Source organism: Aspergillus oryzae, chromosome 4 (genome assembly GCF_000184455.2).
Source record: "Aspergillus oryzae RIB40 DNA, chromosome 4".
Lineage (NCBI taxonomy): Eukaryota > Fungi > Ascomycota > Eurotiomycetes > Eurotiales > Aspergillaceae > Aspergillus > Aspergillus oryzae.
The window spans coordinates 4,478,896-4,497,879 of NC_036438.1; the positions used below are offsets into that span (position 1 = coordinate 4,478,896).

Genomic DNA, 18,984 nt, shown 5'->3' on the forward strand with positions numbered 1-18,984 from the left:
TTCTAATTAAGCGCGTTTGGGTGCGAGAGGGATAAGGAGAGAGAAAGCGGGACAGATGTATATGTACAGTGAGACTGAAAAAAGGAGGGAGAGATGAATAAATACAGGTAGGCTTCTTGGCCATGGACCCAATATGAATAATAGACCATATACCTTTGATTAAGTTATTATATTCAGCATCACATATACTCATGATCTCATGGTCCGCGTGTGAGAGAAGGAAGTCAGCACATAAAACGATAATGTTGGAAGCCGTCTAGGTTGGACTAATGAGAAAGAAGAACGAAAGAAAGACAGAATGAATGAATGAAAGGAAAACTGCTTTTGAGGCAGCTGATACGCTGCAGTTTTCGAAAATTAATATATGGAATATCGGTTCAAGATATATTCCACGAGACAAAGAAAACCACTTCTTCCGCGAAAACCCTATTCTTTTGTTGACACGGTGGAACCAAAGGGGGATCGTCTGTAGAAATTGCCAGTATTCTTCTCTGACTATTTCTCCTGAGCACGAGTGCTAGGGCTACTTTCTGATATCACTTTCCACCGGCTCAGACGGTCAAACCATGGAAGCGTCGCGAGTCGAATGGCCGACGCTGAGGATGGCCGATCCGAACGCCCCTGGGAACGTGACGCGAAACCTCCAACAGCGCATCCGGGACCACCATCAGGATTCCAACGATATCTTGCAGTATGCTCAAGACAACCAAGGTAGTCTACCGGATGAAGCAGTCAAGGTTATCGAAAGATGGCGCGATTTAACCCAGGATCTCCTCGATTGGATGGGTGCCAAGCAGGAGCTTCGCGACATCACCGGCGATATCAAATGCGACGACTACGCACTCACTACCGAGACTGAGCCCCCCCGCTTAGAAAAGTATGTGCAGGCGCGTAAAACGGCGCCTCCCCCGGCCTACTACCAGTCTTCCTATAGCTCTGGGAGCTCGCCCCCTGCATCCCCATCGAACCTTGCCCAAGATCGCGAGATTGCCGTCAAAATGTGGGATCCCTACGTGGCCAGCCAATACAGGTGTCTTACACCAGCAGATATCACAAGTCAGGCCGAAAAGGCCCGCAAAAGCACTGCACGCCGCGACGGTGGGGCTACCCTGGCCTCTATACAATTTGTAGCAGCGAAACACCTACGGTCAGGTGATCTGAGCCTCACGCTTCGCAGCGCCCAGGAGGCAGATATCGCGCGGACGCACCGTCGCTGGGTAAAGATCTTCGAGAGCGATTCAGTGATTGACCTCCCTCTCTGGGGTGTGGTGGTCCACGACATGCCCTTAAAATGGGTTGGGGGCCTGTCCACCCCGGCCGCGAGACAGCGAGTGATCAATGACCTGCTGGCCGCCAACATCTTCACCTGGGGAGGAGACGTGGACGTGCTGCATGTTCGCTGGCTCAGTAGCCCGGCTCCGGGAACGGAGTCGTCCGCGATGGTGGTGGAATTCACGCATCCTGAGGCGGCCAACTGCGCGATCCGTCACGGAACCATCTGGGAGTCAAAATTGTTGAAGACGGTCCTCTACGTCCGGCCCCCCTGCATCCGTCGCTGCTTCAGTTGTCAACAGTTTGGCCATCTTAGCAGCATCTGTCTAAATGAATCGATTTGCTGCTTCTGCGCTGAGCGTCACGATACCCGTGACTGCCCTCGGCGTACGGAAGCTGGAGACCGTGTTCACAAGTGCGCCAACTGCGGTGGGCCGCACGCGGCTGCGTCGAAAAACTGTAGCTATTACGCGGAACAGATAAAGAAGGTTCAGGACGGGACGACGTATCGCCAGCGCTATTACCGGATCCCGATTTATATGCAGGGCCTTGAGAACTCCGAGGATGGTGCTTCAAGCTCTGTCACGTCGCGCTCTTGCTCCGACAGCGCGGAGCACGACTCAGCATCTTCGGAATCAGAGCGGGATTTAGGAGAGATCCCGTCGGAGGAACGCCCATTAAGCAGCTTGGAGGGAGCGTCCAGAGATGCTCGCAGCGTACGTCGGGCCACAAGTCAAAGTCACAAACAAAGGGGGCTCGATCAACGGGGCCCTCGGAAACTTCCTGCAGTGATCAGTCTACAAATGGCCCGGCAAGCACCACCACTGGCCTGGCTGAGACTGACGCAGGCCTCGTTGGAGCTGTCCCTATACTAACTGGACTCACGGCACCTTCAATCACCGAGTGCAGGGAGGAGGTGCTCGTGGTCACTTCTAGTAACACAAGAGAGCCGACCCCCACCAGCTCACCACCGACACCTGTCCGGACCCAAAACACAAGCAAGGCTTCCTTTGATTTGCCTCACCCAAGACGTAGTACGCGTTTGGCCCGACAGACAGAGGAAGCCAACCCAGTTCCACAAGGAAAGGAGAGGATGATCCGCTCTCCTTTGCCCAGATGCGAGGTGGGCAGGGGTGAAACATATCAACAAAGCACTAAGGTCGAGCCGGATGAGTACAGCACATTGCATGAAACAGCCCTGGCTAATGACCCAGGAAGCGACTCGAGGCAGCCAAAGAGGCGGCGATCAAACCGTCTGGCAGCCGCTATAAAGCGCGAGATCTGAGGGCAAATCACGGCGTAGTGGTAGATTGACTTATAAAATCAAAATTGAAGGAAGATAAATCGGTATATTAATATGATATAATTGTACAATCGTCCATGACCGCCCAGTCGAGTGTTCTGAGTCTGAACTGTCCATCTTTGATCTTCCGCCAAACCAAACGTGTCAGCAATATCTTGGTCCGCACTTTCAATAAAGCCCAGGAAGGCTTTTGAATCCGGATGCTCTCTCCGGTTGTCAGTTCTGTGGACTCACCACGGCGGATCAGTTTGTCTCTCAGTATAACATTAACTGGGATGAGAGATGGCGGAATTGGGAGATTATTTGGGTATATATTGTGTTTAACATTATTGTGGCGACTGTGCTCTACTATATATTTAGGGTGAGGGGTTCGATGGTCCAGCGGAGGTGAGGCATTGACGGGCAGATTGCGTTTGGTAGGTTTGATGAAGTGAAGGTCTTTTCAATAATAGTAAAATTGAGGACATCAGTTAATATATAGATTACCATTTGGTCAACATATTTTTCTGAGAGGAGAACCAATTCTCTAGGCATCAAGGAGGAGCACCATATAGAAATCTACCCGCGCCAGTACTACACACCATATAGGGCGTTCAATTGTGTGCGTATCAACTGAAGTGCCCTTCGTCTAACTCGTTCTTTTACAACACGGGAATCAGTTTCAGAATACTGAAAAGGTAAGACGGGCTCGGAAAAGCATAACACGGGTTGAGTATTCATGAAATTAATATTTACATTTCATAGACTATCGGTAGTGTCTTTTATTCTGAGCCATTTCTATCTCACTACTTGGCTTCCCGATCTTTATTACGGTCATACCGAAGTGCAGCAATAGTCGGCCACACTTGTAAAAGAACAGCCCCTACCATCAAACTCCCAGAGAACACCTGGGCCCGAACAAAGTTCTTATGTTCGAGGTCGACCAATGCGCCCGCAATGGGTGCCCCGGCCAACGCGCCAAAGGAACTGATTCCCCACATCATGCCCATCCGAGTGCCAAGGTAGTTCTTGTCTGGGGTAAAAACGGGGTGCGCGACGATTGAGGTAGGTGCGGTGACCAGAACGCCACTGAGGAAACCCCAGTAACAGGCCCAGACAATGAATCCGGCCGTATTGCTTGTCGCAATCCAGGTGTACATGGCGACGGCCGATGCGGCGGTGCACGAAATCAAGACAAAGATCGTGTTGATCCGAGATCCTAAGAGGTAAGGGACGGTTCGTCCGAATGCCGAGGCTCCATTGATGATGGACACTAGGTAGAACGACAGGTTCGTTTCCGTGTTCAATTTCACCCGTGCGTAGGTGGCAACATAGAAAATCGGAACGTAGTAGGCGAGCATCACGCATGTGAGCGATACTGATAGGAGCATGAATGTTGGGTGTTTCAGAGCCTTCCATTCAACTAAACTTCGAGCTTGTGTTTTCTTGCCCGGATGGCGACACAAGATCGAGCACGCTATGATGGACATGAGCAGGTTGATGAAAGCTATGCAGCGGACGGCCCAAGGAAATCCGATCGCGGGTTGTAGGCGACGGAACATAATTGGGAAGATCACGCTGCCAACGCTGGAGCCGATGGATGCACAGCCGATCGCCACTGCTCGTTTTGTGGTAAAGGAGGAAGATAACACTACCATTGCGGGGATGTACGAGATTCCTCCGCCTAATCCCGTGCAAAAGGCTTGTGCCAGTAGGACCTGGGAACTAAGATTAGACTCTCTGCGATCGGTATGGGTGTAAGAATAGGGTCTCACTTGGTAGTACTCCGTTGCTAGACTTGTCATCATCATGCCAAATACGATGAGGAAACTACCAGACAAGATTAGTATGCGCAGATAGCCCGCATCGACCAGTGGTCCAGTGACCATTCCAACCATGGGGATCAGAGTGGCCTGAATGCTACCGATCCATGAGATAGCCGAGGAGGATTCATTGCGCAGCAGTACAGTTCGGTAATACTCCTGGAACGCGCCAAATGTCGTAATTAAACCCCTTTGATGAGTCGGTTAGCAGCATGCCTCTACCACTGTGTGCGATATACAGTAATTGGCTGGAACATACCAGGTATTCACAAAGACACAGAAGGCCGCCGCCACATTGAGCCACGATTGCAGACCGCCGTTGGGAGGTGGCTTTTCCTGTTCTGCACCTTGCCGGGCGCATGTATCTCCGGTTCCCGGATGTTCGGGCTGTGCCTGCGGTTCATCGGCATGCTGAGCGTGATCATCGTTTCGGGAGGGTTGCCCGGAGAATTTCTCTTGCATTCCCATCTCTGACATGCTTGGAAAATTTCCGATAAGAGCCAAAGAAAAAGTGTCGGACATTCATATTTATTTAATGGCGGTAATGATTCCGTGTCCCCGCAGCGGAGGTGCCCGACTGTCATTATTACCCCGTGGGGTCTGCTTGTCGTTTGTGTTTATGGAGCATTTACCGAATTCTCTCCCCGGTTCTCATCCTTCGGCACGCTTTATCCGAGACTCTTGTGCGTTCACGTGGGCCCAGGTGACTCCCCTCCTTTTCGTCTTTCTGTTGCTCAACACCAGTGGGATAACGATTATCCATCTCTGCGACAAGGGGATCACATCTCTTTCGCCTCGTCCAGAACACCCAGGACGTGTCGTGTGTCCACCGCCAAGCAACACATTAAACAACCAAACAAACAGGAATAGCGAGCTCTGATGTGACCAACTCCGCTCATGACGCCATACGATGACACGAGGTGCTTCCTTTGTATTCTTGCAGCATGATTTCCAAATCGTTGGGGAAATCGTTGGGAAAAGGAGCGGCGACACTTCCGGCCAGAAAATCACATTCTCTCGGGGCAGTGAAGCGATTCCGAGTTTGACTGAAGTTTCGTCTTGGCATCGCCTGGGCTGATTTAGAATGCCAGAGGGCATAGAGCGAACTTAAAGACGAGGTACCAATCGACTCTAGACGGCACGAAGAAGTCAGCTACTCCTAATTATTACTGTTTAAAGGCTGTAAGGGGATTTCGGGAATAAGCACCATACGTTCGTCTAGAGGGCATCGACCATGTTGACTGCGGTATTCGTTGTACTTCTCTTAGCAACTCTATGTGGCATACAACGTGGTCTACGTGTATCCCATTCGTCCTGTTTCACATCAGTTCGATTGTCAATGTTAGGTACGGTCGCAACTTGACTCACACGCCGATTAACACACAAAGCCTTGTCCGCCATCGTGGCCGCAATCATGGCGCTGCATCTGGGGGTGCTTTGATATGCTGAAGCTCAACCTTGACCTCCTCCAAAACGCGAATCCCTCGTACCGTGGTGGCGCCATCACCTCGTTCAACACCTGTGGTAACATCGCTATGGTGCTGATTCTCGGCACCGGGCCGCACCGTCCACGGCCCCTGAATCTCATTGTATTGGGATGCCCGACGCCAACCTCTTTTACTCGAGCTCTGCCGCCTAGGAGTCAAACTCGAGAATCCTAGTGCTCGAGCGAAACTTCGACTGAAGATGATCTTCAAAATCACGCGCATCGTCGGAAGGCAGGTACATACAATAGCGAGGGAAACTTCGATAATGGACCACATGAACCCGCGCGCATAGTCGAATGTCACATCCCAATTTCCAAGGACGAGCATGGACGACAGGAGTCGCACGAGAGCCGCTCCACAGTCACTAAGGAACGTAATTGTCAGCCACATTTGGTCTTGATCAGCCACCTAGGGGGCCGAGGGGTCCATACATAAGGCCAAGGACAAAGATGAGTGTTAGAGCCACCTTCTGGGCGGTCGGAAGCTGCAGCTTCCACATGTTCGGGATTGGCATGAGCCATACTGCTAGGTCGGTGATGATGTTCACGATGGCATATCCGATGGCGAACTGCTTAAATGGGATGCATTCTCCCTGGCCGGTCCAGAACGCACTGATTGGTTTGCAGTTGAAGATGGCTAGGAAGGTCATGATGATAGCCCATATACTAACAATTGCACCGATGGTGTACACAATCTTGAGGAACCGGGAGGATAGGAAGATGCGACGATACAGCAGCAAAAGCGACAGCTTCACGGTCGGCGGCGCGAGGATATAGAAGATCTGGAAGTAGTACAGTAGCTGAAGAAACACAGCGATATCAGCCTCTGGGACCACCTCTCTGTGCCTTCCGAGCCCATATCCTCTGCCTGGATGATAAACAAAATTGTGAGTACAACCCCCAATGGCTGACAGGAGACGAATCCTTACATGCAATAAACAGGCCATACAGTACCCAGTCAAGCAACTTACTGGCGTCAGTCAGTGTCAAAAGCAAAGCCTGGATTTGTCTTTACCAATGCAATAAGAATTGCCCAATCATCGGCGGCGAGGACTAGGTTCTTCAGCTTTCTTGCAACGAATCTCGCGATGACCGCTAGAGTCGCTAGTCCGATGAATATACTGTTAACAACCCAAAGCGACAGACCTCGGTCCTCATGGCCTGAGGCAGTGCCAGCCTGCATTTTCATGATGAAGCGACCGAAGACCTTCCTCCAGTCCGAGGCTCAAGGAGATCCTTTGGTTGGGTTCGAAAAAGCGTCAGCGGAGAGAAAGATAGCTTTGGCTTATGCTGAGAACGCTGTGCCTGATCTTATCAAAAGTTTCACGGTACAAGACAAATTTTCTGCCAGTTCACAATAACGTTACATTCTGTGCCCTGCCTAAATAGTGTGATGCATTAGCATGTTCCTGGCCGAAGTTCAATACCCACACCTTTCACGTTGATTCGAGCGAAGGAACGCTACTATGAAACTATCCGGTGGACCCTGGTCTTCCGGCCGCTTCGCGTTCGACTAGACAGAGTGTCTACATGAATTGGACATGGATCGTGATCCTGTGCCAAGACGGTAAACTAGCCAAGGGATTTTTGATGGCATTGGAGATCTCTGTTCGATTAGCCATCTCAAACAAATACCCACTGAGCACGTTTGAGAAATACTGGCCTAACGTTAGTAGTTAAGTAAAGCTGTCCCACTGCGGAATGTCGACGAGCGTGCAATGTAACATGGGTTATAAACTCAGTACCTATAAATACACGATACCGCACTTGTGGTTCTGCTCTATTAGACCAGGGTTGAGATCCTGCCTTGAGTATCACTTCATGTGTTAGCTTATGTGCAGACACCGATAGCTTAAGCAGCCCCGACAAAGCGATCAGCGCCAGGCTCCGTTGCGAAAATGGAAACCCCCAAGGAGAAGCCGTCCTGGCAAGAAATTGCTCAGGGGGTGCAGAAAACTCGCGACGATTCTATCGCACACGTCGACCCCCCTATACCTTCGTTGCCTACAGCACTACCCAACCGGGTGATCGATATTCCTCGCCAGCTCCTCTCCTCTTCGGAGGTATCCATCACGGAAACATCTGCTGAGGACTTGGTAGTCTCTCTAGCTGCGGGGGAACTGACCGCGACCGCGGTCGCAAGGGCATTCCTGCGACGTGCAGCAATTGCCCAAAAACTGGTGAGCAAGGAGTCAGGCTTTCCTGTGAACTACACGCAGTCTTTGCTAATTTCTTCTGCCGTATACAGACCAATTGTATCTATGAACTCCTCCCCGAGCGCGCTCTTGCCCAGGCAGAACGATTGGACAATTACTTGGTCGAACATGGAACACCAGCAGGGCCGTTGCACGGCTTACCTATCAGTGTCAAAGCACACGTAGGAATTGCCGGACGAGACAACACGGCCGGATTTGTCGGCTGGGTTGGCCGAAAAAACACGGACGATGCGAAAATCGTCAAGATTCTCGTCGACGCGGGTGCCGTAGTGTATGCAAGAACGACGGAGCCGCAGGGTTTGGTATGATATTGAATGCCTAGAAAGGAACTGATCCACACTTTGGCTGACGGCGATGAAACCATAGATGGCACTCGAAACCTGCAGTAACATCACAGGAAATACCGTGAATCCCCATAATACGGCCCTGTCTGCGGGCGGTTCATCAGGGGGTGAGTCCGCGTTGCAAGCGCTTTATGGCAGCCCCCTCGGAATTGGATCAGATATCGGTATGTCGCAAATTATACCACGTGGATATTAACCACTCATGCGGAGAGCTAAGTCATTGCGCAGGTGGCAGCATCCGATCTCCTGCCTCGAACTGCGGGCTGTATGGCCTCAAGCCAACCAATGGCCGGGTTCCATTGATTGGATGCGCCGCATATGTGATCGGCTGTGAAACAATCCTAGGCACCTTGGGGCCACTCTCACCCACCCTAGGAGGAATTAAACTTTTTATGAAGACAATACTGGCCGCCAAACCTTGGACCACTGACCCCTCATTGCACCAAATTCCATGGCGCGATAACGAATCTCACATCTACCGAGATGGAAAGAAAAAGCTTACCGTGGGAGTGTTATGGGATGATGGTGTCGTGAAGCCTGCACCACCAGTAGCAAGGGCCTTGCAAGAAATGATGGACCGGTTGAAAGCCTTTCCTTCCGATGTGGAGGTCATCGAGTGGAAGCCTTACAAACAGAAAGAAGCATTAGAGATTCTTGTAAGTTTGCTCACGTAAACCAAACATTGCTGGGATGGTCTGCAACGCAAAGTGGGTACGGCTGAACTAACGTAGCACTGAAGACGAGGCTATACGCTCCTGATGGCGGCAAGGCATTCGCTGAAAACCTCGCCCTCTCAGGAGAACCCTACTTGCCACTCTTAGCATGGACACTCCGAGACACCCCTGGAGTTGAGGAGCTCAGTCTGCATGAAGTCTGGGAGTGGACTCTTAAGCGCGAAATGTTCCGATACTCTTACCTCCAAGGTAAGGAGGGTCTCCGAACGATTAGCCGTGGATATTCTCGTGCTGACCTCTTTAGAATGGAACACGGTCGCTCCGAAGATGGATGTGATCCTCTGCCCGGCGTACCCAACACCCGCGCCACTGCTTGACACCTCCCGTTATTGGGGATACACATCAATCTGGAATCTGTTGGACTACCCAGCAATTGTTTTCCCTGTCACCAAGGTCGACCCTACAAGGGATGCGAAGGACCCGACATACACGCCCCGAAACGAATTCGATAGTTGGTGTCATAATCATTACGATACGCAAAAGCAACAGGAAGCGCCGGTCTGTTTGCAGCTGGTAGCGAAGAGATTTGAGGACGAGAAAGTTGTCCAGGCCCTGGAGGTCATTAAGGAGAAAATTGGATTACCTTTCGTGGACTGCTTAGCATGATTTGGGCCATGTGTCCCACCGATGTGATTGGCACCAGATCGATCAAAGCATGCCACGCATGAAGCAGGCGTGGATTTGGATGATCACCAGCTCTGGTTTCGCAACTCACGTCATCGGAGATCCTGTACTCGATGCGGACTAAGTTATTGAAGGATAAAACCCTATTCCATGTCTCGGAAACTACATGGGCTTCCTAAAATGGCATCCCTTTCGGATCTATCTGTTTTTTAGCACCAATGGCTCTTGACTGAGAGCAAAACTAGTAGCCGTCCAAGTAAGGTTCGTTGCCGATCTTTATAGGAGAACACGAAGAGGGCGTATATCACATTCGACACGTCGCAAACTTCTTCCTCTTTGGTACAGTCAAAATACGGGGAAACACAAAATGGTAAAACAAAATAAAAGCATAATGACAATTTCATTAAATATCATGGGCTTTCTCTCCCGCGCCCATTTTTCGTCGCATCCTTGCTGTCATCCTGCCCTCAAAACCAGTACAGAACAGATTAAACATGAATCTCCCTCAAGTGGTACCATTTGTGCTTCTAAGCACCACATTCGTCTTTGCAGTCGTCGAATTAGGTCTGACCGGCCACCTAGTCTCGTACTTCAGTCAGGGCAGCAAGGAATATCGCTATGATCCCTCGAGAAACGGATACACGTCCCAGACAGTGACGGTAGCAGTTCCACCAATCCTCGCCTTCATTCTCTTCAACTCAGTATGGACAATGTTGGTTTCGGCTGCGACCGCCGTTATACCATGGGTCTTTCGGACTAAAGCAGATACGAATGCTGCTCTCAACAAATTGATCACCATTGGGCTTCTCGTGCTTTACTTCGTGACTACGGTCTTCTGGTTAGCATCTTTTGCTGATATGGCGGCGAGATTGTCATATACAGCTGGAAAGTCGGATTATGTGAATGCGGTCATTGCTTTTGCGGTTTTGATATGGTCGGTTGTATCCTTTCGAGTTTTACAGGTTATACGAAGATATACTGACGCAGAGATGGTTTAACCAGGTTTCTTTTCTGCGCCTTGACGCTCGTTGTCGTTCTCGGTATCTGCGGAGTCTTGAAATCTGATCTTCCGGGTTATAGGGCCCTTGGAAAGCAGGATCCTCCTGCAACGGCACCGCAGAGCACACAAATGGATCAAGTATAAAGGTTTTATCGATGAATTCGGAGCTAAGCTGAGCGCGACAGGGCTAGTCGATACCCTTTTTTTCTGCCCGGTCGGTGCAGCGTCAGTTCTCTTATTACTCGTTGGGTTGCTTGGATGCTTAAGCGGATGAGGAGAATTATTAATTATTCTGTGCTTGCTTGGAGTTTTCGAATTCTATAATTTCTTTTCTCGGTGAGACTGTTTTCTGCTCAAGTATTTGGATCGCTCTGTATTTCAGGCTAGTCCAAATATTAAATTTCCCAAGTGTCACCTCGTACAAAGTAGTTTGGTTCTACTACACTGAGAAATGTTGTGGCCGCTTCAGCGTCAACCCTAATATCACCCTCTCCGTAACCTAGCGAAGTCGTGTATTCCACGGTCGCGTATACCAATACCCCTAGATATTGACAAGCCCATGTCAAGTACACCAAGGGCTATTCAAAGGCTGTAGCGGGATTTGAGATGGCGCCACCAGTCCCTTGCCATCCAAGCGTCAAACTCAGTAATCTTCATCGCGCTACCAGCCAGCATGATGAAGCTAGTCTGGCCAGTAGGGGTCCAGTCATAGAAATCTAGGAATATTAGTGTCAATATCCTCTGTAACCAACGGGGGAGAACATACCATCCAAAGCGAAAGTATGGCCCATCTCATGCAGCAGAATGTGGATATCCTCGAGATCGAGGTTCTGCATGAAATACTCTTGACCAATACGCTGGCCCCAGTCACCACCAGCGCCGCCTTCGAAACCATCAGTAAGCCACAGGCTTTGGTCTGTGATATTGTTAGTGTCTGTATTCTATGCGAGTATGGAAGAGAACTGAGATGGCATACCATAGTGACGATCCGCCCCAGCAGCACAAGCGCTGTAGTCATTATCCTGATGAAAGAAACGTCCACAGCCCGGATCACACTGAGGAATTCCCTCTTCATCGGTAGTAGTATACACCTCAATACCCGAGGTATCGCCCTGCAACAGACCCTTATCCTTGACAGCCCATCCGACCACATTGACATCCACCGTCTCGTAAGGGAACCCGTCGAACCCGGCCAGTTCACCAATCCACTTGTTGAATGACCGCCGGACGGCAGTCTCGACCTGTTCGCGCTGTGCCTGGGTCACAGACTGGGTTGAGTCCCAGCGCACGCAGTAGTTGATTTTGCCCTTGCCGTCGATTACTTGGTCGAATCCGTAGTTGCGGAATCCGAGGGGGTCGCTGTAGGTTGACATCTCGTGTTCCCATACCTATGGATTTCGTGTTTGGTTAGTGAATCCTCGGGTTAATGGGGTGTTAGGGAAAGTAGTACCTCGTTGAGAGGGGTCACGAGTTCAGAGGGAGGGTTCCATGAGCTGGTGTTTTGGCGCTTGATATTCTTGGCCAAGGAGCTGTCCTGCAGCGGGAGACCTGTTACGTAGCTGGCCAGCAGCTGGAGGGCTGTGAGTGAAAGAACGGCTTTCATTTCGCCTGGAAAATGAATAGACAGAAATTACAAAAGGAGTGGATTAAGATAAACAGCAAAGACGAAGAAGAAAAATTGATCACAAACATGTCGATACGAAGACTGTAGAGAGCATTTATATTTTCCCGCCTTCGTTCGAGGCTATCTACTAGTCAAAATATCCACAATTTGTCCGATACAACGGCTTCTAGGCAAAGAAGCGGAGTGTCGGAGAGTCAGCTCTAAAGTCCTATTCTCCATCAATCAAGCACACGAATAGGGCCATGCCTGCAGAACGGAGGGCCAAGGACGGGGAATGCCAAGCCATGTCAAGTTTTCCCGGACTCAGTTTCAGACAGGAGTCGATGTGCCAAGAGTCCCTCGGCATATTTGTCCCAGGCTCCACCAATAACATGGCAATTGTGTTGCTTAACATAGTCCGCGAACGGACTTATTCTCCACTGAGGCGCCATCGGAAGTCATCTAGGGCGTAGGGTCGCGCTTCCATGTACCGATGTTGCGGTTTGATTACCTGCCTTGGTGGACCGGTATATGCGGTTGCTGATATGTTATCCTATGGTTTAAGGGTATAGAACTTGACTGGGGTGTTTCTGTTGGACCTATTCTAATGATATTCAGAAACTTACTGGGCAGAGCCTGTTAGTTCAATGGGACACGACTTCATTGAACTACCAGTGTCAGGTCAAAAGGTGAATCACTAACAACAGCGGAACTAGAGCTCCGCAGCAGAGCTTGTGTTGTGATGAAACATTAGCCGTCGAGCTACCTTAGCCAGTGGATAAATGAGCCGGTCCGGAATCCTAGATAGGTAGTGAAAAGGCTTGGCATAGCCAGACAATGTTTTGCTATATAGGCAGTGCCATCACCAGAAATGACACGATATGCCAATGACAGATTTTCCGAAGATGTCTCCAAAGTGTGACCGACAACAGAGACATTGCATGACATGCGCCCTACGTGGGTCAGAACAGCTGACAAATTCATATCTAGGCCCTTTCTAGTCGTTCATCCATTGACCCTTACGTGGACTTGTCTTTTGGCTTAACCGAGGTCCTTTCTTCTTAATCTCAATCTTGCATGACTCTCAGTGCTCGGTACATCTAGCAAGACTTGACCAAAGTTCATTGGCTTTGGTTCGTTGTGGGCTGGAGATAAAATGCTGAAGCTCCTGATGCAAACAATTCAATCCATAGGTATCCGTCGCATGTCACCGTTTGCCTGCATACTCGAGTACTATGAGTGATTTGCGTATAACATGTAGCTGCTGCAATATCTGGGCAAGTCCTCGCGATACTAGACTCTTAAGTAGGTACTCCTGGAGGCTCTGATTGGTGCCCATCGCCCCGCATTGGATTCACATACGCCAGCCAATACAGCACATCGCCTTCGTCTTTACTCTCCTCCAACTCCCTTACCTTCAGATTGCATACAGGTTCGCCAACATAAGGATGAAATACGATGGCGTCGCTTGGGAACCAAGCGACAATGTATTTACTGACTTCAAGGACATGGTCATTAGCCACGAGGTGCTCCTAGCAGTCACCAACTTCATGGCGAGCTATTGAGAGGGGGTGCGCCCCGTGGACCGTGCACGGATTGCAGACCTGGGAGCGTTCAGTCTGTGTTTCAGGTTGGTCTTCGAAGATGGTTTCTCTTCTCTCTTACGTTTTCCATGTCTATGCAGAGTGATGTTTCCTGAAGAAAAGGTCCAAAATGAGGTTGCAATTATGACATAACTACAAGAGAACACCAAGATCCCCGTTCCAAAGATTATCCACCATGGCACGAGCGAGGACAGTCCCGCAGGATTAGGCCCGTTTGTTCTCATGGAGTATGTTGGACATGCATCCAATCTGGCTACCCAACTAAGAGCTCCTGGATATCAAAGAGGCGATCGCCTATTCCTCGATCCAGACAATGAAGAGGAGAAGCTCGAGTTTTTCTATAGTCAGATAGCGGATATTTTGTTGGAGTTTTCCAAGCCGTCTTTTGATAAGATTGGCTCGCTGGTCAGAGATGCAAATTGGCTGGAATGTCACCAACCGCCCGTTAACCATGAATATGAACGAGCTAGTTCAGCTGGGAAACTTTCCTCCCAAGATGCTACCCAGCACGCCATTTACTACTGCTTCGGCATATTATCGGAGCCTGACCGAGACTGAGTTTCTGCATTTAGTAACACAGCGCAACGACGCTGCTGATTCAAAGCAGGATTGCCCTCGAAGTACGTTGCTAGGAGGCTATTTTGCAAATTGGCGGCAGAGTCACGTCTTCACAGTCATACTACGTCAAATTCTGGGCCATTTAAACTCTTCTGCGATGATCTCCGTCCCACCAACATTCTTCTTGACGATAACATGAAAATCATCGCAGTCATTGACTGGGAGTTTACATACACTGCGCCTGCAGAATTCGCCTCTATGCCGCCTTGGTAGCTACTATTGGAAATGCCCGAAGAATGGCCCCGCGGAGTCTCAGACTGGACAAGGACCTACCAGCCGCGCCTGGAGAGCTTTCTCCGGGTCCTCAAACGTCAAGAGGACACTGCTATAGCCAACAAAACCCTGGCTGAAAGCCGGCGGATTTCTGGGAGAATGCGAGAGAGTTGGGACCATCGCGAGTTTTAGGTTAATTATGGCGCGCGGAAGAGTTGGGCGTTTGATGCTGTATGGCCGATGATGGATGCAAAGTTCTTTGGCGGTGGTATGGCTCCGGATCAATACAACCCACCTCATAGCGAAGAGAGGATGAAGTTACTTGACGTTGGGGACAGGGAGGCATTGGGTCCGTTCGTCTAAAAGAAGTTGGAAGATAGCAAGCAGCGGATGTTGGATGATTGGGATGAAATACTTGCTTAGCCAAGGGAGGTGCCTCTGTGAAGGTAGAACAATGAAGTGGGAATGCTGTACTGGCACTAGAGCATCTCAATTCTAAACACTTTAAGCAGCATACACAATCTTACTTTTCTCTGGAGTTCATAAGGGGTGATCTACGATACCCTAACAATAATAGAAAAACAAGTTAAGCTCTGCAACAGAGAATGAAGTTCATATTATCGAGATGCCAAATCCTTACAAATAGTGGTAATTATAAAGACAGATGAATGTATTGCGCTGTATCAAAGACAGAGACAGTTGATTACTCTTATCAGACACTTCATTGAAAATAATCCCCCCCCCCCTCCCCCAATCTAAATAGGATCGAGGAGTGGTCCACCTGCGCCGCGAGGGAATGACATGCACAAAATGTCCCCAAGGATCAAAACTCGGATTCTATTCCGATCATGCTTTATACGGAGTATGACCAGGTGGAGCTCTGGAGTCCTTCGCTTAGGGTTGATAATCTTAAAACACAGATTGATAAACGGGATGATATCATACCGGAATTTTCTCGGTCCATACCAGATGGTCTAAATCCCGATACTTTGCCGAATGCTAAAACTACAAGATGATTAATTAAGTCCATGTCTACCGAGGATCCGATGTACATCTGTGCAATATGCGGCGCATTTCACACGTTTCTATGTAAGGTTAAATTCCGGTCCATGGAAGATCCAAAGCGGATCGGGGCCTTTTGCGAGAACAGCCTAGCGAAAGAGGCGTCTTTTAGACCGAGGTTTGCCCCCGGAGAACACTCTTGTTTCGACTCCCCCTGACCAAGGGGAAAGCCACTGCCTTAAACGGGGAAATGCTCCGGTGATGATTGCACCTCTTGAACAATAGCCTCGTACTATTAAGCAACTGGAGTCCGCAAGGTACAGGTGTTCATAACTTGATGAGGTGATCCTAATTAATTAGTATCCGTCCTGATGTGGACTATCCGCGTCACTCGATGAGTTGTTGAGGGAAACCGAGGGGCGAAGGAAAAGGGCAAATTCAGTTGAAAAAAAAAAAAAAAAAAAAGAGGGCAAAAGAAGAGAAAACTTGGACAGAAGGCGGGAGAAGCCGAGCTATGTAGAAAAAGTGGTTTGGTCATAGAATCTTCTCTGCACGGATGAGACAAGGCAAAGCCATGGCACCGATCAAGAGGATTCCCAACCACGTGTGTCTAGCGGACGGCAAGTGGAAGCCGTGACCAACAAATTGATATCCAAGGGACGAGCCAACAAAATTAACCCGAGGATCAGGTTCAAGGGACCGGGCTCATCCCATTGGAGTGAGATCCATCAATCTGCAACCGAGATCTGGTCCCAAGTGGAGACCCGGAGACCAGAAAAAGTTTTTCTTCAGGTCGCCTCACTAACTGCCAAGACTAGGGCTAACGTCCTCATTGACTGGGTTTCACTGGTCCCCATTTTTTATTTGGAGAATCGATCGATCAGGGACTATCGTGAGGGCTGCATGATCGCTTAGATTGCTAAGACTGTAGGAGAAGCACCAAAGGTTCTGCACTGCTAGCGATCAAGCCCTGAGTGCCGAAAATTGGCGTACCGGATATTGAGACGTCGGTATACGTGCCACGAGGAAACCAAATGGCGACAAATAAGCTTAACCCGTCTAGTGCAGCAAGAAACTTCCCCTTCGGGATCACTTTCCATGGTGGAGATGCCTGGCCCAGTGCCCCAAACTTCGTGAGAAAAAAAATAAAAAATGTATATTTAACAGTGGGCAGCGGGACCATTAATATCGAAGCGAGGCTGGCTGGCCCATGCCTAGTTTCTTCTGTAATACCTACTCCATCTCCTGAATATGCTCTGCTAGGTTACTCTGAAGTGCCTCTATCATCAAAATGAAGGTCTACCAAATCGTGCTCTCTCTATTGGCTTTGGGGACTGGCTTGCATGCTGCAGACCCCAACCCTAACGAGCTTCCATCGTCTGCCGTAGGTTCTCCATCATGCCTGGGCCTTGACACTTGTCGCTGACTGTGTATGTGCCTTTGCCTCAGATCTCGTGCATGCAGCAGCTGTTTCCCAGCTCGGAGTGGAATTCGACGGCATATCTCTGCGCCGATGACTCGCGGCAGACTGCTCTGGTGGACTGCGTAACCAGCAATGGCACAACAAAGGAAGAATTCAGTAAGCCACCAGCAGGCCTGATATGCCGTTGCGAGACTTTAACCGTAGACAGTCACGCAACGATTGACCGAAGAATCATGCAACATCAAACCCCGCCAAGGGCCGCCCCTCATTGAGGGGTCGACTTTGGCACCACTCATCCTAGCTACCTTTTTCTTCACCATTCGAATCTCTGCCAAAAGCTTCAACCTTGGTGGTGGCTGGGGGTGGGATGACCTGACTATCATCATCTCATACGTAAGGCACCGTTCTCGTCCATTGGGTAGCATTTGTACTGACCTCTGCAGATCATGGGTGTGGCCATGTTCGTCCTTAACATCTATAGTAAGCTCGGTTCCCCAAGTTTGATAATTGTGTAAAGCTAACCGTCCAGTGATCAAATACGGCTTCGGCAAGAATATCTGGGATATCCCCTTCGATGACATCACTCAATTCTACAAGGTTAGCCATCGCTGCCATCCGACTGCCCTGGTCGAACCGTGTTAGTATTAACTTCCCTTTAGTACTTCCAAGGTTTCGCCGTGATGTATAAGATACAAATCTCCCTCGCCAAAATCTCCGTCTGTCTGTTCCTGCTCCGGATCTTCCAATCCCGCATGTTCCGCACGCTCGCATATACGCTCATCGGAATTAACGCATCGATCGGCATCACTTGGGCACTTGTGGATGGGCTGAGATGCAGTCCGGTCCATTTAGCTTGGGATGGTTGGGCGAACGAGGATCCCGGCACATGCATTGATTTTATCGATGCCATCTTGGGCAACTGTCTGGTGAATATCATTGTCGACGCCATCATGGTCTTGATGCCAGTCTATGAAGTGAGCAAGCTGCAGCTGCCATTATACAAGAAGCTCACCGTTGGTCTGATGTTTGTGATGGGATCTGTGTATGGAATCCCCTGTCTCTCTCTCTCGATATCTGCGGTGTCGCTAATAATTAATTTCATAGCTTGACCATCATCGGCATTATTCGAGTAGTCGTGTTCTGGAATAACCGCTGGGGCCAGAATCAGACTGGTACGTGGTCCATGTATTCACCGGGTTTCATTAGTGACTATTGCTAATCCAACTCAGCCGGCATCTATCCCCTGATCCACTGGTCCGTCATCGAATCGCAAGTTGCCATCATCTGCGCCTGTCTTCCGTCGTCCCGAGCGCTGCTCAACCACTTCTTCCCTGGCATTTTTAGCGGGTCGACCAAGCGAACGTACGCCACGGGACCGAGCAATTGGTACGCCAAGGGCCAGTCGAATGGACAGAGCAAGATCAACAAGTCTGTCAGCTACACCGTTCAGTACTCGTCATCGTCACAGAGAGATGATTCGAATGATTTGAATGATTCGAATGACTCGAACAGTGTGGTGCAATTGGTTGATATTGATCGGAAACCAAATTATTAGCGGGAATAAAGTGTTTTATAGAAAATCATTTAATGAAATTTCTTACGTTGCGTCGTGAATGTCGCTCCTCGCTGGTATGACTGTGTAGTCTGCATGATGGGGTGACAGTCCTTCAGGCAATTCTATATTATACAGGAGGACAGTAATATACAGGGACAAAGGGGGAAACAACAAACGCCAGCCAA

General features: G+C 49.6%; 8 protein-coding genes across 8 annotated transcripts; 4 read left to right on the forward strand and 4 right to left on the reverse strand.

The window, feature by feature from the left end:
* Positions 1-566: 566 nt before the first annotated feature.
* Positions 567-2,147, forward strand: AO090102000027 (zinc knuckle domain protein; the record flags this gene model as incomplete). The annotated part of the gene is made up of 1 exon (XM_023237014.1): positions 567-2,147. One exon carries the CDS (start codon positions 567-569, stop codon positions 2,145-2,147), a length of 1,581 nt encoding a protein of 526 aa, XP_023091645.1.
* Positions 2,148-3,360: 1,213 nt separating this feature from the next.
* On the reverse strand, positions 3,361-4,854 carry AO090102000026 (putative MFS monocarboxylate transporter; the record flags this gene model as incomplete). The annotated part of the gene is made up of 3 exons (XM_001822221.1): positions 3,361-4,272; positions 4,330-4,567; positions 4,637-4,854. The coding sequence occupies 3 exons, from the start codon at positions 4,852-4,854 to the stop codon at positions 3,361-3,363; spliced, it is 1,368 nt and encodes a 455-aa protein (XP_001822273.1).
* Positions 4,855-5,789: 935 nt separating this feature from the next.
* On the reverse strand, positions 5,790-6,191 carry AO090102000025 (uncharacterized protein; the record flags this gene model as incomplete). The annotated part of the gene is made up of 1 exon (XM_023237015.1): positions 5,790-6,191. One exon carries the CDS (start codon positions 6,189-6,191, stop codon positions 5,790-5,792), a length of 402 nt encoding a protein of 133 aa, XP_023091644.1.
* A 73-nt stretch (positions 6,192-6,264) lies between these two features.
* AO090102000024 (uncharacterized protein) lies at positions 6,265-7,052 on the reverse strand (the record flags this gene model as incomplete). Its single annotated transcript, XM_023237017.1, is given in 3 exon segments — positions 6,265-6,731; positions 6,793-6,862; positions 6,879-7,052. The coding sequence occupies 3 exon segments, from the start codon at positions 7,050-7,052 to the stop codon at positions 6,265-6,267; spliced, it is 711 nt and encodes a 236-aa protein (XP_023091643.1).
* A 709-nt stretch (positions 7,053-7,761) lies between these two features.
* AO090102000022 (uncharacterized protein) lies at positions 7,762-9,763 on the forward strand (the record flags this gene model as incomplete). Its single annotated transcript, XM_001822218.3, has 6 exons — positions 7,762-8,043; positions 8,112-8,381; positions 8,446-8,587; positions 8,652-9,079; positions 9,163-9,346; positions 9,402-9,763. 6 exons carry the CDS (start codon positions 7,762-7,764, stop codon positions 9,761-9,763), a joined length of 1,668 nt encoding a protein of 555 aa, XP_001822270.1.
* Positions 9,764-10,275: 512 nt separating this feature from the next.
* On the forward strand, positions 10,276-10,925 carry AO090102000021 (uncharacterized protein; the record flags this gene model as incomplete). Its single annotated transcript, XM_001822217.3, has 2 exons — positions 10,276-10,715; positions 10,784-10,925. 2 exons carry the CDS (start codon positions 10,276-10,278, stop codon positions 10,923-10,925), a joined length of 582 nt encoding a protein of 193 aa, XP_001822269.3.
* A 438-nt stretch (positions 10,926-11,363) lies between these two features.
* Positions 11,364-12,384, reverse strand: AO090102000020 (uncharacterized protein; the record flags this gene model as incomplete). The annotated part of the gene is made up of 4 exons (XM_001822216.1): positions 11,364-11,497; positions 11,548-11,697; positions 11,758-12,169; positions 12,232-12,384. 4 exons carry the CDS (start codon positions 12,382-12,384, stop codon positions 11,364-11,366), a joined length of 849 nt encoding a protein of 282 aa, XP_001822268.1.
* A 4,895-nt stretch (positions 12,385-17,279) lies between these two features.
* Positions 17,280-18,799, forward strand: AO090102000018 (uncharacterized protein; the record flags this gene model as incomplete). The annotated part of the gene is made up of 7 exons (XM_001822215.3): positions 17,280-17,400; positions 17,453-17,637; positions 17,688-17,724; positions 17,774-17,841; positions 17,904-18,286; positions 18,349-18,416; positions 18,474-18,799. 7 exons carry the CDS (start codon positions 17,280-17,282, stop codon positions 18,797-18,799), a joined length of 1,188 nt encoding a protein of 395 aa, XP_001822267.3.
* Positions 18,800-18,984: the final 185 nt, after the last annotated feature.